General features: G+C 38.4%; 2 protein-coding genes across 3 annotated transcripts in view; one reads left to right on the forward strand and one right to left on the reverse strand.

Moving 5' to 3' along the window:
- Positions 1 to 17,265, reverse strand: part of MCM9 (minichromosome maintenance 9 homologous recombination repair factor) — a 69,460-nt gene that overhangs the window by 35,114 nt on the left and 17,081 nt on the right. For both annotated transcript variants that reach the window (XM_054569879.1, XM_054569881.1), the window contains exon 7: positions 17,014 to 17,133. In XM_054569879.1, the coding sequence (XP_054425854.1) occupies positions 17,014 to 17,133 (120 nt within the window). The remainder of the gene's footprint in view (positions 1 to 17,013; positions 17,134 to 17,265) is intronic.
- ASF1A (anti-silencing function 1A histone chaperone) lies at positions 813 to 13,330 on the forward strand. The gene is made up of 4 exons (XM_054569883.1): positions 813 to 1,215; positions 7,199 to 7,314; positions 11,443 to 11,619; positions 12,930 to 13,330. Exons 1-4 carry the CDS (start codon positions 1,107 to 1,109, stop codon positions 13,140 to 13,142), a joined length of 615 nt encoding a protein of 204 aa, XP_054425858.1. The 5' UTR covers positions 813 to 1,106; the 3' UTR covers positions 13,143 to 13,330.

The raw sequence follows: 17,265 nt of genomic DNA on the forward strand, positions 1-17,265 counted from the left end.
TTCTCCTTTTACGTTCCTGGTATGCCTATCAAAGAGGAGAAACATGGGGTGTAACTGATCACGTCTCTAGTAATCTTCTTATTGTAGGACTTTCCAGATTGAAAATGGAGGAAAAAAACCCCAGTGCAGCCCAGATATTCGGATTTTCCAAGCAAAGTGTGTGTGCCCATGTGTCTTCTCGCCCCACATTTTCTATCTACTTAACTAAGAGCGTTGTCGTGCCCAAACGCAGATATTGGGTAAGAACTAGATTTCCAAAATGGCTTTGCTCCTTTTGAGCTGGCATCGGTCTATAAAATGTAATTTATTTACACTGCAATCAACACTTCCCTCTACCGCAATTATTATCCAATACGTACACAGAGCGCTAAACCTAGTGTATATAACCGAATCACATCTGTTAAGTTCGGTAGCGCCGGCAAATCATTTGGACTGATGAAAAAAGAAAAAACCCCACGAAGCTAACGAGGGGCGGGCATCGCCAAGGATCGCGCCCTCCCACCGCCGATGCAGCCGCGAGCACACCTCCTCGCCTTGGCCACGCCCCGCACCGCCTCAGCCTTGGCCACGCCCCTCAGACCCCTGCCTCGCCCCGGCCACGCCCGACGTGTGGCGCGGGAGCCGCCGGGCCGGGGGCGGGGCCTGCGCTGCCCCTCCCCTCGCCGGCGGCAGCGGCGGCGGCCTCCGCGCGGGCCTCCCAGCCCGTATTCCACTCACTTTGTTCGCCGCCTTTGTCCTAATCCACACCAGCAGGTGGAGCCGCAGTTAAAGTTTCCAAGTCCATTCCGAGAGCGGGAGCCCCTCTTGCTCGGCGCCGAGGCCCTCGCTGGAGGAGGAGGGTCAGAGCTCCGATGTAGCCAATCGCGAGCAACGCTGCTAGTTATCAGAGCAGAATGGGCTGTAGTTTAGTGAAATAGGAAAGCTGCAAAACACTGTGGAGTGTTCCCGTGTAAATAAAAAGAGGAAAAAAAAGTTTCTCAAGTCGCCACTGCACGACGTAGGGCCGGCGCCGGGGCGGGGGTCTGCGCTCTCCCGAACGGCCGTGCGTTGGACTTTATTGTGCCGCAACAAGCCCCCGTTCCCATTGTTTGTGTTCTTTTCAAAATATGGCAAAGGTTCAGGTGAACAATGTAGTGGTGCTGGATAACCCTTCTCCTTTCTACAATCCATTCCAGTTCGAGATCACCTTCGAGTGCATCGAGGACCTGTCTGAAGGTGAGTCGGACGCCCGCCCGCCGCCGGGCTGTCAGTTGCGGGCTGCAGACGTTGAAAGTTTCCCGGGCCTGGCCTCGCGCGGGCGGGCCGGTGGCTCGGCTCCGGGCGAGCTGCGGGCTCCGGGCTCGGCTCTGCGGAGGGAAACTTGAAGTTGATGGACGACGGCTGCCGAGGCACGGGAGGCGTTCGGCCGTAGCCCGGGCGCCTGCCGCGGCTCAACTTGCTAGGAACTTATTCGAGCGGAGGTAGCCATGTTGTCAGCTTTGTCTGGCGGGCAGGCGACTCGCGAGACCCGCACTCGCGCCGTCGGCGCCGGCCGGGGGTCGCGCCTGGCTGGCCCAGAGCCGCGAACGACCTCCATGGTCTCCGTAGCCCCGACGGGAAGGTTGGGAAGGGAGAGGCATGTGTGTGGTCGCGCCGGCGAGTTAGCAGCGGAGCCATCTTACCAAGAGCAGAGAATTGGGCCACCGACCCCGGCGTCACGACGCCTCCTCTCCGGGGGTGACGAACACGGCGCTCCGCCTGCCCGCCTTCCTACCCCCGAGTGGAAAGGCGAATCCATTTTTAGAGCTTACGGTGGAGTTTCCGTACTCCCCTAGGTGGCCATGCCCAGCGGCTTTGGGGAGGAGAGCGAGGCTGTCCTCTCGCTGATTTCTGGCTCCCTCGACCAACCAGCGGGGGAGGCGGGCGCAGGCTTGGCGCCGCGGGCCGGGCGCCGGCGCTCCCCGGGAGCTGCGGGTGCTCCCTGGCCGGCACTCTCCGGCGGGCTCTCGGGATGCTCTGGGCGCACAGGATGCTGGCGCGCAGGCTCGCCCGGACCGACGTGGACTCCTTTCCCTTAATGACTGAAATCTTCTCTCCTCTCTCTCAGGAAGAAAAATATTGCTAAGCTAGAAAGTTACATTTAACCCAAGAGCAGAAATAAGTAAAATACTTAAGTAATTACCAGGACTTAATCACTGGCTTCTAAGTAGTGTGAAAGAAGACTTTTCTTCAAGAACGTGTTGAACTCTAATTAAAATAACTACACATCCAAATACCCTGAACATAAAACACAAATATGGGCTAGGAAATAAAAGGTAAAGTCCTAATGGCAATTCACAAATTTTTACTTTTTACTAAGTACGTTTTAAGGTCTTCAAAAATATATTTTTAATATGTGCAGTAATAAGTATTTAGGAAGCTGAAACTTGCCAGGGTTTTATCTTTGCAATTTTATTAAATAATTCAGTACTTTATTTTCGAAATTTGAAGGGGGGAAAGTTTAACTTCCTCAACGGTAGTTTTACAAATTAAATAGGGGGACATACATCTTTGAACTTACAAACCTATTTAACAAAGTATTTAAAATTATTGTTCTATACAAAGCATATAAAAGCATTTTCACTTTAATTAGTTTTTTTAATCTCTATAAAATGTATTTTATGTAGGGTGTTAATTTCTTAAATTATAAAAATAAACACTCAAGTATACATTTGTAATAAACTTTGAAAAAGTTATAAAGTAACAATCCGTTGTACTCAATGCCTTCCCCATTTCACTCTCTTAAGTAACCATAGTTGACACTTTAATTTGTGCTCTTCCAGGCAGTTTAAATACATTTATAAAGCACATATGCACATGTATAATATGTAGTACTCATTTTGAAAGATGTTTTATTTGTTAAACTAATTTCTAACTATGCCACTGATAAAAAAATTAAAGGGGGATTTTCTTACTACTTTGAAACCACTCGATTACTTTCCCATAGTAATATACTATAAGCATTTCAGTTGTTGCCAGGACCATTTTTTTAAGTACTTGTCTGTAATTTTGCCATCTTATTGTCAATTGCATATAAAAATGGATGAATGCAAGTGAAACCATTGAACAGTTCATCCCAATCTATACTATGGTGTTTTAAGCATTAGAAGTTCTTCATATTACAGGTTTTTCTCAAGTGACAGCTTCCATTTTCAGAGTCAGTTCTGAACGGGAAGACAGATGACTCAGGATGTTGTTACAAGGCCTAGATATTGGATGGTTGAAACCTGGCATTCATGGAAGAACTATGTTCCACTTTGAACTGAGCCCAGCTGATCACATCAGAAATTCCACAATACTAATGTCAAGAATACACCTACTTCTCCTTCTACTTCACTTCCCAGGGCACCTAGACTGGGCATTTATTTAGTGTTTTGGGTCTTTTTTTCTTTTCAAAAAGCTAAAGCCGAGTCATACCAAAGCTGCAAAGGAATCTTTCAAAAAGGCGCCATGCTTGTGTACTCCACCTAGAGGCTGGGTGATTTAAAGAAAATGAGTTTACTTGGCAAAGGCTTCTGCTAGTTCCCATACTTTTATACTACTGCAGTTCTATTAAAAATCTGTTCTTGAAATGAAACTACATAATATTCTGAAGAGAAATTTTCACTTTATAATTTTGTCTCAAGTCCCAAGCCAGAGGTTGGCCGCTACTTTCGAACTTGTCAGTAGCTGCCCCCCGCAACTTCAAAATTTTTTAAACTTTCCTTTAAAAGCTTTGCTTCAGGAAAAGAACTCTTGAGGAATATTTCTTTTAAAATAATTTGGTTGTTCCCAATAATGGCTACATGTCAGTTGAATACTTACAGTGTACCAGAGTCAAGCACGGTGCTTCATACTTCAAACTTCAGGCTTGCTCCAGTTCCTAAAGACTATATACTGCTGGGTTGGCCAAAAAGTCTGTTACCTTTTTTACATATGATGGCTCTAATAGTGCTTAGTTGTCTTTAACTTCATCTGAAACAATTTTGTTAGACTGTATTTTGACAGTTGTCATATCAGCTTGTATTAAAAAAAGCAAAATTGGTGAAATTTTGTGCAGCCATTTTAATATTGAAGATGAAGAAATGCAACATTTTTGGCATATTATGTTTTAGTATTTCAAGAAAGGTAAAAATGCAACTGAAGCACAAAAAAAATATTTGTGCAGTGTATGGAGGAGGTGTTATGACTGACAGAATGTGTCAAAAATGGTTTGTGAAGTTTCTTGGTACTGTTGACATTTTGGCCAGATAATTCTTTGCTGTGGGGCCATCTTATGCATTGGAAGACGTTTAGCATCAGCCCTGGTCTCTACCCACTAGAAGTCAATAGTGAGAGGTTGCTGACAAATTCAAAAAAAACCCAAATCAATAAAGTTATTGGTGAAGATGAAAAATACGTCTTTTATAATGGACTTTTTGGCCAATCCAATACTTTCCACTAGACCACAGGTCTTGTCAAGTAGTGTAATTAGTTTAAAGTTCCCTTGGTGACTTCCCCCTGCCCAACAGGATTACAGTGATTAAGGGGAACAATTAGTTAAGTTACACTTCTTCAACTGATAACCTGTGCAAAGCATCTGACCCTTCCCCTTCTTTCAATACAGGGAGCAGGGGAATGAAAGCTAGGTTTTGTTTTTTTTAGATTAAGGATAAAACAACTGATGCTAATTTATAAGTACTAAGAATTTCAAATTCAGTAGTTACTGCAAGCATCCCATAAACATAAAAATTAAGGTACACATATTCTCTGAGTTACAGCCTAGATTATCTCCCCATGGCTAGCAAGGGAAGAGTTTTATGTTCCTAGTTAAAGTTTTGGAAAGAGCCCTGGCTTTTGAAGAGACAGCTTAGGTTCTGATTCTTTGACTTACTGTGTGAATTTGGGTAGATTACTTAGCCTCTCAAAGTCTCAACTTTGTTTGCATAATAGGTATAATTAAATCTATATGAAAGCTGTTGAAGTTTAAACAGGTGTGAAGTGGCACAACCAATGCCCAATACATACTAGGGGTTTTATAAAAGGTTTATAAATCATGACTGTCCCTATCAAATCACAAGTGTCAACAACTATTAGGAGGCAAAGAGCACTATATATACAGATACAATTGTATATGAAATGAACTAAATATGAAAACCTCCATGAGAAGTACTAGTCTTACCCTCGCTTGGCTAATTTAATAGATTCACACCCTTAAAACAGTCCCACCACTTGGCTTTTGGGTTACAGACCTCATTGATTTTGTAACCTGCTTCACTGAGTCTTCCTCATGTCCCTGGCCTCTTGGCACAGCCCCAAGGTCGATTCCCTAGGAATGCTACCTATTGAGTATTTTCAGGGCCTCACATGTTGACAATATCCAAATTTACCAGATCTATTGATTACTTCCACTTAGATATATAGTAGACATCTCAAACTGCCTAAAACTAACTCCTGAATGGTTTTCCTGCCCTGTCCCCTGCAAAAAAAGAGAAGTGACTCTTGATGCCTTTATCCTCAAGATTTATTCAGACTGTGCCTGTTTCTCACCCCCATGGCTACCTGTGGTCCAATCCACCATAATCTTGCATCATTTGTTGAAATACCCTCATGTTTCTTCCCTTGCTCTCTTAAAATGTGTGAACACAGCAGCCAAAACGATCCTTCTGAAATGAAAGTCGGATTATGTCACTCCTCCACTCAAAACCCTCCAATGGCTTCCCATGCCAATTAGTGTAAAAGCCAAAGTCTTTATGATGGTCTTCAAAACTTGGCATAATCTGGTCACCCCCTTTACCTCCCATGTTATGGTGGGTAATTTTCCTCTTTGCTCATCCTGTCTTAGCAGCCTTGCTTTTTCTTGCCAAGTATAGTCCTACCTCTGGGCCTTTGTATTTGCTGCTCCTGCTGATTAGATACTCATATTGTCTGTTTCCTCTCTTAATCTTCACGAATAGATGATCTGTTGAGATGTCAGATGCAGAACTCTGCCTCTAGAAATGTACTAGAAGCTGGAAGTAAAATGGCCTACTCTAGGACAGAGCCACATATAATGAGTGGGTCCTGAGAAAATGACTACCGACCTCATAAGAGAAAGTACAATATAAACCTAAAGGAGCTTTTTAGTTCAATAAATTGTAGTTTATAAATACCATATAAATAAATGGTACCTGTACTATTTCTGATATCTACTTAGGGAACAAAAATACCTACACAACTACACAAAAATGGCAACATGTGGTGGCACTAACTAGATGCTCCACAAGTGACCCAGAAACACCCACCTCCTCTGGGAGGTCTGGTGTAGTCTCAGTCCAGTGAATCCAAGAGCCAGGCCACACACTGCTAAACACACTGAGAGGCCCGGGGGTCTCAGGTGATTTGTATTTGTGAGTTTCTTTGCCCTACTGAAAAGGAGGCTCATTCAAAAGAGGTTACTTCATACTGTGTTCTCACAGAGTATGCTATAAAAGGTGCTCAATAAAATCTGGACTGCATGCAATGACTGGATTATACAGAATGCCTTGGGTTGCATTTTGTTGAGTCTTGTTCTTCCTTGCGCCTTTTCCCACTGTATATTCTAAAGGGGCAAAAGGATTCTTGGTTTCTTCTTCCCCATTTAAGGAATATATGGCATGAAGACGTGCATTTAGGAAGAAACCTGGCTCTGGTTTTTTAACAGTTGATAAGCTGAAGCCCCTTCTAAGCCACAGGGAATTGGGCTAATGGTTTTTCCACTTTGGAGCTCTTTGATTATTTGGATCTGTGCAACATAGTATGGGGCAGTCCTTCCAAAGTGTGTTTAGTAAGTTAAAATACGACATGAATAAAGAGGGGGGAGTGATTCCACAGACAAATAAATTTGGGAAATGACAGGTTAATGTTACTGGTTTTTACTGAAGGGTGTCTCAGAACACTGCTCTGCCAGTGTGCTTTATGAATCCTCAAGACAAGGTTGAAGCATTTCCCAAGTTTTGGGCCTGGTCTTTTGTTTGTGGGGAGCCCTGCCCAGGGACTAACATTTCACAAAAGAGCATTTTGAGAAACTGGTACAAAATGTAAGAATTTCTTGAAGAGCTGTTTAGTGCCTTCCTGGATTTTCTGCTATGAAAAGCAAATGTTAGCAGCCAATAAATGGCTAAGTGGACATTAAAAGGGTTTTTGATGTCATCTTGTAATGTAATTACTGAATATGAAATAATGTTTTGCTTTTTAACCCTAGACTTGGAATGGAAAATTATCTATGTGGGCTCTGCAGAAAGTGAAGAATACGATCAAGTTTTAGACTCTGTTTTAGTGGGCCCTGTTCCTGCGGGAAGGCATATGTTTGTATTTCAGGTAAGGTTATTCTTGGTCAATATGTATGCCAAGTATGTTTCTTAACAGCCTATGTCACATGGTTCTTATCCCTTTCCTTTGGGTTAAATCACTCTTCTGCTGCTGCATTCACTTTTTATCTCATGTTTTAGGAAGTCCCTGTGTTATAAAGGAAGACCATCTCTTGATCCTTGTGTGCTGAGAGATGTTAATGTGCCATTTACTTCAGGGATTCCACAGCATGCAGTAAACCATAGACTATACTGTGGCACACGTGGTCATTCATTTTGGGCTTTTTCTCTGAATAGTCCCTTAGTATCAAGACTCTGAGGGAGGTGGCTGTCCAGCAGCCCAAAACAGGGATTCCAAATGTATTCTACTAATTGGAATAGTTAGTTATATGCAGTTCCACTTTATGGTTTCAGCCCCCAGGAGTGATGATGATATAACAAAAACAACAACTTTATTTTAGCATAATCAGTAAGTAGGCTAGGATAACAGGTATGTTAGATAGAGATCTACTGGGTGATCCTGGGTTATTGCAATCGAAGTTTAATTTATGAAAGCATCTAATCTATACATTTTATAAAGGTTTACTGTTACAAATCTACTCTGTTTATTTGTAAGGACAAATTCTAATGAAAATTATATTCTCAGGGGTGACTGACAGTATTTGGGTCTGTGCCAACACTTTATTGTCTTCAGTATTCAAAAGTTACTTCTTTAAATCCATTTTAAATTGTTGTGTAAAACTATTCAGTCACTTTCTAATTATCCATGCTTATTAGAGGGAGATATTTATAATACTCCAAATAGTAACTAGCTACACACAGGTTTTTTTAAAAAACTATTAATTTTGTTGCAAGTATTTCTCCAACAGAGTCCCATCAGTTCAGTAGAGCCCACTGAAGAGATTTCATCCAGAAAGAAAATTAACTCTTCCTATCCCTGATTCTCCATTTTCTCACTTTATAGATGGGACCAATTTAAGTGAATAATGTTGCTCAGATAATCCCCTGACATATGGGCCAAGATGCACTCAAATCTATGGTATCTTTAGAGCCGCTATCTTTCCCTCTCCTCTCCTAAATAGAGAATTCAGAATCTTGGTCTCCTATCTAGACTGGGTGCTTCAGTTCATTCATTCATTCATTCATTCATTCATTTTGGGTTTTATTTATTTATTTTGAGAGCGAGGGGAAGGGAGGGAGAAAAACATCAATTGGTTGCCTCTCATACGTATCCCGACCAGGGACCAAACCTGCAGCCCAGACATACGCACTGACCTGAAATCAAAGTGGCTGCCTTTTACTTTGCCATGCCCCACCAAGCCACACCACTCAGGGCCTCAGTGCTTTCTGTTAAAAGTGACAAGTAATTTACTGTACCTAAATCATTAAAAAAAACCCCAAATATATTAAAGTGCTGTAATCTGGGTTGTGAGAGTGCGTAACCTTGGTGAAAGATGTGGGTGGGTACCAGAGAATGAATGCGTAGGGGGAATCACTGCACTTACATGCCTGGTTCAAATACCACTTCACTGCTTATTAGGCACAAGACAGGCTCCCTAACCGTTAGTCACCTATAAAATGTGGAGACTATGCTACTGCCTAAGAATGTTATGAGGATTAAATGAGGAATAAAGCAGTCAAGTACAGTCACTGACAAAAATAGTGCCCTGTTTCTATATTTAGAATTAAACTTTTATTCTTTTAGCATCTTAAAATTTTTTGTTATATAAAGCAGCAGTATTTGCTTTGACCCACAAGCCCAGAGAACCTGTACTTCACTGATGATAATTCATGATGTTTTGGGTTGGCCAAAATATCGATTTAGTTTTTCTGTAAAATAAAATACACATTTTTCCTTTTTCACCAATAACTTTATTGATACGGATATTTTGAGTATGTCTGCTATCTCCCACATGGTGTAACATTAATTGTTCTCAATTAATGTTTGATTTGATCGCTGTCAACTTCAACTGGCTTGCCTGACCGTGGAGCATGACCCAGAGAGAAATCTCCAGCACCAAACTTTGCAAACCACTTTTGACACATTTGATCACTCACAGCACCTTCTCCATACACTGCACAAACCTTTTTTGCATTTCAGTTGCATTTTTGCCTTTCTCGAAATAAGAAAACATACTATACTGAAGATGATGCTCATCTGTTTCCACCTTCAATATTAAAATGGCTGCACAAAAATTAACCAATTTTGCTGTTTTTTTTTTAAATGCACGGTGATATGACAGCTTTCATAATACAATCTAACAAAATTGTTCCAAATAAAGTTAAGGCAACTAAGTGCTATTAGAGCCATCTTACAGAGAAAACCAAGCAAACTTTTTGTCCATCCCAGTAGTAAGAAACTTAATTTGACATGCAGTGAGCGATATACCTTTTTATGCCACTATGAAAACTTGTAAATAAATCCCTTGTTTTTGAAACAAACTCTTAAAAATATTTTCTGTTTATTTTAAGAACATTCTGAAGCTTTTAGCTTACAGTGCTGTAGAAAAAATTCAAAAATACTTGCTTCTAATGGTTATCCACTGGTTTTACCTTGGTAACAGTGCACATGTTGCCACACAGTGGAACAGAGGAACCCCATGTGATTTAGATCGCATGTTCAGCCTGTGCATTTTATAAAATGTACCATTATCAGCAGAAAGGTATTAAAATTCAGTTTTTGTTTTATGCTTTAAACCAACTGCCATTGCATTCTCCTGATCTGCCCTGTTTTGCCTCTCACAATTAACATGTGTTTCTAATGAGTGTCAAATGCTAGCGGAAGATGTCCACACATCTGCCCAGAACTGCTGATTGGAGTCAAAGATCTCTGCCTATGACTTCTCCATCCTAAAGGATCTGAGAGGTTTTCAGGTTTTTCTACTTGGATTTGCTTAAGCGGAATCCTTTGGCAAACAAATTTTAAAACACAAACATGCCTAGAAGGATTGGGGGCAAGGTCTCCATAGCAGTACTGAACTACCTCTACTTCCCATCTCTACCCACTTCCAGGGAAGCTCTTGGGGTACCCCGTGAGTAACTTAACACCTCTGTGGAGGGATGTTCAGGATCTCTAAGATAAACAACATATTCTCAGGACAGACCCTCTCTATCCCTATTTTGGTATCGTTGCAAAGAGGTCTTGAACCACTTCAGGGCAGGAACTGAGTTATTAAAGAATTTCAAAATTCTAACATACTGTGTGCTCAGAGCTGTGCCAGACATGAGATTATAAAGATGAACTGGATGGGACTCCTGCCTGAGATGAAGCTTAGAATGACAGGCAAGATTGAAAGATAAACATTTAGGTTGTTAGACATCCATTAGTAGAGGATTTATGTCAAGTATCATGAGTGCATAAAAATAATTGCTTTTGATTTTAACTTTTGAATTAGGGCTTCACTAGGAAAGATGCATTTGGTGCAAACTTGAAAAGATGAATTTATCAGGCTACTAGGGAAAGGACTTTTGAGGCCGAGGAAAGAGTGGATGCAAGGCAGAGGTGTAAAAGATGACTGCATCTTAAAGAACCTGTGTCATTCCAGAACAAGAGTGAGATGTATGGAGCTGAGGGAGTGTGCATGGAGATATTGGTTGAAGACAAATTGTTAAGGGCTTTACAAATGAAGTTAAAGAACTGAGATTTTTATCTTAGAGCTGGGGGTAATCATCTGATGTTTTAAAACCTGGTGAAGGAACAGGAGTAGCTCAGAGCATAGGTAGCTAATGCTGGCAACAGTGCAAGTGATAGGCTAATTTTAGTCTCAAAATTATGACTGGGAAAGGTTATAATCAATAAGACTATATATTTGTTTATAATATTTTACGAAACATTTTATAATTGAATACTACATAAACCCTCATACACAACAATATGCTGTAGAATTGTTTTACTCTAGAAGTAGTGATGCTCTCAAGTACCCAGGGTACTTAGGTATACTGTGGAGACAAATGTGAACTATATTTTAGGGCTATAAGTCAATGCCCAAAATGAGCATTTGTCTTCCCCAGTATGATTTTCAAGTTTTTATTGCTGTAACTTTAACTGATGGTGCTCAAGGTAACCGAAATTCCAGTCTTTGTTGCAGTTAACAACCTATTATGATATATGTTTCTTTTCTTTTTAAAATTATTCTAGGCTGATGCACCTAATCCAGGACTCATTCCAGACGCAGATGCAGTAGGTGTAACAGTTGTGCTAATTACATGCACCTATCGAGGACAAGAATTTATTAGAGTTGGCTATTATGTAAATAATGAATATACTGAGACAGAATTAAGGGAAAATCCACCAGTGAAACCAGACTTCTCAAAGGTAATGTTCTTATGGTTCCTTTTTCAATATTTTTACTACATAGTTTTTTAAGCAATTGCCATTTCATAGTACACCATGAAAATGGCTCTGAGACGAAGTAAATTTGAGGTCCTTGGGCCAGCTAGTCAAACTAATCATGGTTCCATTACCATGAATGAACTCAAACCCTCTCTCTAGATGAGTCATAAGTATTAATAATTAATATTGGTCATGCACCTTGAGTCTCTGATGGTTTAGGAAATTGAAAGTGCCTCCTTTGAGAAACAGACCTTTGTTTATGACTTTCTTTATGGCATTTCCCATATATCATGATTCTATTCATTTCAACCTTTAGCACATTCAAATTCATGTTTGTTGTACTGATTATTCAATAATATTTTTGTCTGTAACTTCCCAAAATTGTGTGGGGAAGTTTTGTGTTTATTTTTCATATGAATATTGAACACCTGTTCACTCAGAACACCTGTATGCCTTGTTTTATGGGCTGTTCTTAAAGGTTAAACTAAAGGTCCTATATATTCCTAGTGATGGAAAACAGCTTCCGAAGGAGAAGCTGAAATCTGTAATTCAGTGTTTTCAAAAATAATTAGCACTTTATGATTTCCATTGGAAACTGTAATAGTTTAGTAACTGGTGATTTTTGAGATTGAACACATTAGATGTCAGATTATGTAAGAAAACTTACATGGGAGTAGAAAGGAGTCAGGCTAGAATGTTTTTTATCTTGGTGTAGGACCTTCCACCTTCCATTGACCCAATTTGTTAGTTACCTGTATGGCACCTTGTATAGAAAAAAGAGAAGAAACTACAATGCTATTTTTAAGAATGAGCCATAATAATTAAAAGATAGGAAACCGCTAATAACAAGGTTATTTGGGGGGAATTTTTCATTTTCCTTGAAAATATTAGCTAAGAGATACCACATCTATCTAAAAAAGCATATTAGTGTCTTAAAGAAAGCATCCTCTGAAACATTCACCTTCCACAAAGAGATTCCCTCCCTTTTATAAAACAGAAGTATTGAGGACTTAGATATTTTGTTAAATAGTATTATAAAAGATCTGGATTAATTCCCTCAGATTCTCCATTTCTTGTTTCCATTAGGCTAAAATAATTTTTTTGCTGTAGTCCTCATCCTTGTTTATGAGTTATATTTTAGGTGCTTTGATGTATTATATCTTTGTAATGTATATGAATTTGGCCCTTTTGGAGTTATTACTATAAATAACCATTTTATTAAGCTTCTGTTTGTATATGGTGATCTAACTTTCTTAGTGTTTTACCATTGATATATTTCCTTCTTCCTGTAGCTTCAAAGGAACATTTTGGCATCTAATCCCAGAGTCACAAGATTCCACATTAATTGGGAAGATAACACAGAAAAACTGGAAGATGCAGAGAGCAGTAATCCAAATCTACAATCACTTCTTTCAACAGATGCATTACCTTCAGCATCAAAGGGATGGTCCACGTCAGAAAACTCACTAAATGTTATGTTAGAATCCCACATGGACTGCATGTGACTGCCTGCCATCCCTTTAGTACAAATTAAGCTATAAAAACACACGGAACTATTTCCCCGAAATTCCGTAAGTCATAGTCACTAAGACACAATGTGAAGAATTTGTTTTAAAAACATCCTGTAGAAAGTTTATAAGAAAACCAGTATTTGAGCAAATTGTGGAATATAAATACAACTATTTTTAAGTAATTTTTTCTCTAATGTGTTATTTTATTTGTTCTGAAACTAATCTGATTAAAACATATATATTATTTTCTTTTCCTCTATATGTAATTAAAGCACTTATAAAGAAATATGAATTAGATCAGACTGTAAAGATGTTTTAGCCTCTTGGACAATAATCTTTGGACTGCTAGTTTACTGGCCTTCAAAAGAACAAAGTATCCTTCAACTAAAGTGTTTCTTCCTGTAATAACATAGTTTGGTTTAAAGTAAGGGGTGAATTTCCATTATTTTTTGGCATATCCTTAAAGGAGGCATTTAAGGTCAACTATATGCTACTAAGAACTTTGGGATCTGATTTTCCAGGCCATCTTGAAGCCTATATGGCTACTGTTACAGTTCATGTAATGTTAGACAGCATTCGGTTTGGTTTCTAAGATAATAACAACTGTGGTTAAATCTTTATATAAAGTACTCTGGCAGTGGGTTTGGTTTTTGTAAGAGTTGAGGACATAAGAACACTTAGTTAACCACATACATCATTATCACCCAATGAAATCAACATGTAAAGAGCAGATACAAACTCCCTCAGTTTAAGAATAGGAAGCATCATGACTTAGATCTGTTCATTAGCTTTGTAATACTACTATAAAGTTAACTCTTTAAAATTGTTTTCATAGTTCATCTGTTGGCAGCATTTATATAAAAACAGTGGATCTGGGTAGGTATATAAGCTCTATCATAACAGATAAGTTACTATTTTGGAAATATATATATATTTTCACACATGTAGTGCTCTTCTCCATATCCCCTGACACTCATGAAGAATAAGATTAGGCATTTTTGTAGATGACATATTCTATGTAGCTTTTCCAGAAAAGTTTTTTAAAAGCAGTTAGGAAAGGAATTTACTAACTAAATGGGCCAAAAGGTTCTTTTTCTTTGATAAGAGCTAGGTCCTTCCTCAAAAAGTTCCCTCTGCTCCATTAAATTCAATGGAGAATATTCTCATGACTCTTGCTGCTAAAAGTAAGACATCAGCCATATGATGCAGAGTTATGCAGTGCCTTCATATCTAAAACTTTTATACTGTACTACTATACTTTTTAAAGTTTTCATTTTGAGGAAGGGAAAAGGGCATTTGTCTGAATATGGAATCGAAGTTGTACATATTTCCTGTCATTCTAAAAGTGAATTTGTGAAGCAAAATTTTGCTAAATGTTAAACTTTGAAATTTAATATACAAGATTATTAAAATACTGTCCACTAACTAGTTCACAGACTTTAAAAATAAAATACATCCTACTGTTAAAACTATAAAGAAAATTTTGATTTTTGTCTAATTGCAATTAAAAGAAAATGTTAAAATATTAAAAATAAAAGTAATACTTTTCAACCAAGAGCTCAGTGATTAATATAACAGGAACAATATATGTGCCTGTTAGAAATAAAGCATATAAAAACCAGATGGCCAATAAAGCATTTTATTGCTGAGTTTTTATTCTGATAAATTATATTGGTTTGTACTGACAACCAAGGGTTAGGTTTTCACTATAAATGGACAGCCAATTTTCACAAAAGTCGGAGATTTCAAAACTATTATTTCTTAGTAAAAATTGTTATGTCCTATAAAATAATTTTAAATATTAAAATTTAAATAGATTTAGAATTCAAACATTAGGAACAGAGGAACTAGTTATTTTCCCCATTTAACCTACCTGACAGACACTATCAAATTATGGCTAGAAGGCTTAGAACTGTTTTTCCCCTTTTTGATCATAGTAATTAGCTGTTTCCTGGGAATATAAATATGAACAAATGATATGCCACAGAAGAAGAGAGGAGTGAGAAAGCATTCAGAAAGTCTGAGGAGCACGCGTGCATTTGTTCATTTATAGCCTTTTATAATCTTAGGCTTCCATGTGGTCATACCTTTTGGTTTTAAGAATTGGGGTTTCTAATTTTACCAAAAAGTAAGGCAGCAGTTTTCAAAACTTCACTATAACCCATGGTAAAATTTTTTAAAAATTATGACCCCATAACACAAGTATGTATGTATATTAATAGTTTTCATGAAAATGGCCCCATTATAGTGCACCTTTACTATGTGCAATAATTCTGGTATCTTAATTGATTTCATATTGAAAGTGCTGGTTTTGACTCACTGACATTTATGACTTTCTAATGAGTTGTGATTTACAGTTTGAAGAAAGGCTAATCTGGCTCTTTTGGTAGATGTAAGTAGCAATAACTTTTCTATAGTTCTAAAATAATTTATATTCCCTCTACCCATCTTTTTTTCTGTCATATTTGGATTATGATCTTGGCATTTAAAAAAGGGAAAAGTGCTAATACAGTGAATCAGTAGCCATTCACTCCAAAACTGTCCAAATACTCTGGAATTACTAGTAGCTCACAAGATAGCTTATAGACTCATTTCTTGGTACTCCGTGTAGTTAACTTAGAAAATATTCCATATCACTACTTGTGGGTCACCTTTATTGTTTTTTGCTATCATTTTACACAGCTCTAGAACACCGGGACATAAGAATTTTAAAAGGCACATGAAATGTTGTTTATGTTCTTGCCTACTTCCCTTCCAATTTCTTGAGGCTTATCTGTGCCTCTCAAGTCAAATCCTTTCCTGTCAATTCTTAATGTACTGATCAGTTATATTCCAAAACCCGAGAGCACCTTAGAACTGAGCTGTCATTAGGGAGGACCATTAATGGAGTATTTGCTGCTTTATGATAAATTTAAAATACAAGCTTCTCAAATTGAGCATAGGCCATGGATGTTAGGCTTCCCTGACAAGCACTAAATAACATCTATAAAATGTGTGAAATCAAAAGCCTGTTACAGAATAACAGGAGAACTATTTCCCCAGTGATAGTGATGTAAAAATACAACATAGCATCAAAACATGTCTTTTAAAATAATTTTTTCCTAAAGTCACTTTATAATCAAATCTTGACATTCTATCAGCAAAGGCTTTTAAGGGTACTTGTTGAAGAATCATTACAATACATGACTAAAGCTCCTCACTGCAATGATGAAAATATGTTTCCCACATACTAAGACATTTTCTATCTAAGAATTTTCCATAGGAGCTACCGTTATCTGTGAGACCTATGAGCACGGAAATGCCTTAAGCTTGACATCATCTATCTAATTTATGTAGAGATATTTTTTCCCCTCCCACTTAATTTATTTCAACATTCTGTTTTCTGGGTCTTCAAAAAATGCCAATACATACTTTTTCCTGCATAAGTATGTATGAAGGTAATCACTAGAGAATGAGAAAACTGAACAGGGTCATTCAAAACTAAGATATAAAAAGATGTATGGAATAAGTTTTTGGAAAAAAAGTGATGGTGGAACTTTTGAAATATTTTCTTAGAGCTACAAAAGACATGCTACATATTTCCTTCAATTTTTGGCAGTAACTCTCAAAACTTAGCTTGAAATTTATGCCATTGTAGTACTTTTCCATCGTCCCAATACGCCAAGGTTTTGCGTTTGATCTCCAGTCAGGGCATATACATGAGTAACCAATAAATGCATAAATAAGTACAACTACAAATTGATGGTTCTCTCTCTCTTTCTCCCTTCCTCTGTCTCTTTACAATCAGTAAATTAAAAAAGAAAACCAAACACATTGTGTTAGCTTCTGTAGTGACATTGAATAAAATTGTCATGTAAAAAAATACCTGCACTAGTAGATCCAATTCCTGTGGTGAGCACAGATCTCGGTGTAATCTTTGCTGCATATTTGAGGAATTGAGATTTCCCTGTGCCAGGATCCCCAACCAATAAAAGATGAGATTCACCTAGGAAGAAGTAAATAATATAATTTTAAATTTCTATGAAAAGTCCCATGAACGAGTGTAATTAATCAAAAAGACAGTGGTCCACCTGTAATGTCAACACAATTTGTATTTTATATAGTGCTTTTGCTACAT

This window comes from Pteronotus mesoamericanus, unplaced genomic scaffold (assembly GCF_021234165.1).
Source record: "Pteronotus mesoamericanus isolate MK-2021 breed Mesoamerican mustached bat unplaced genomic scaffold, CSHL_Meso_final contig_20, whole genome shotgun sequence".
Taxonomy (NCBI): Eukaryota; Metazoa; Chordata; class Mammalia; order Chiroptera; family Mormoopidae; genus Pteronotus; species Pteronotus mesoamericanus.

Excerpts from the sequence above, each read along its gene's own strand:
- ASF1A (XM_054569883.1), top strand. The coding sequence starts at position 1,107 with ATGGCAAAGGTTCAGGTGAACAATGTAGTGGTGCTGGATAACCCTTCT. Across the intron at positions 7,315-11,442 it reads GGCATATGTTTGTATTTCAG|GCTGATGCACCTAATCCAGG; the intron begins GTAAGGTTATTC and ends AAATTATTCTAG. Across the intron at positions 11,620-12,929 it reads TGAAACCAGACTTCTCAAAG|CTTCAAAGGAACATTTTGGC; the intron begins GTAATGTTCTTA and ends TTCTTCCTGTAG.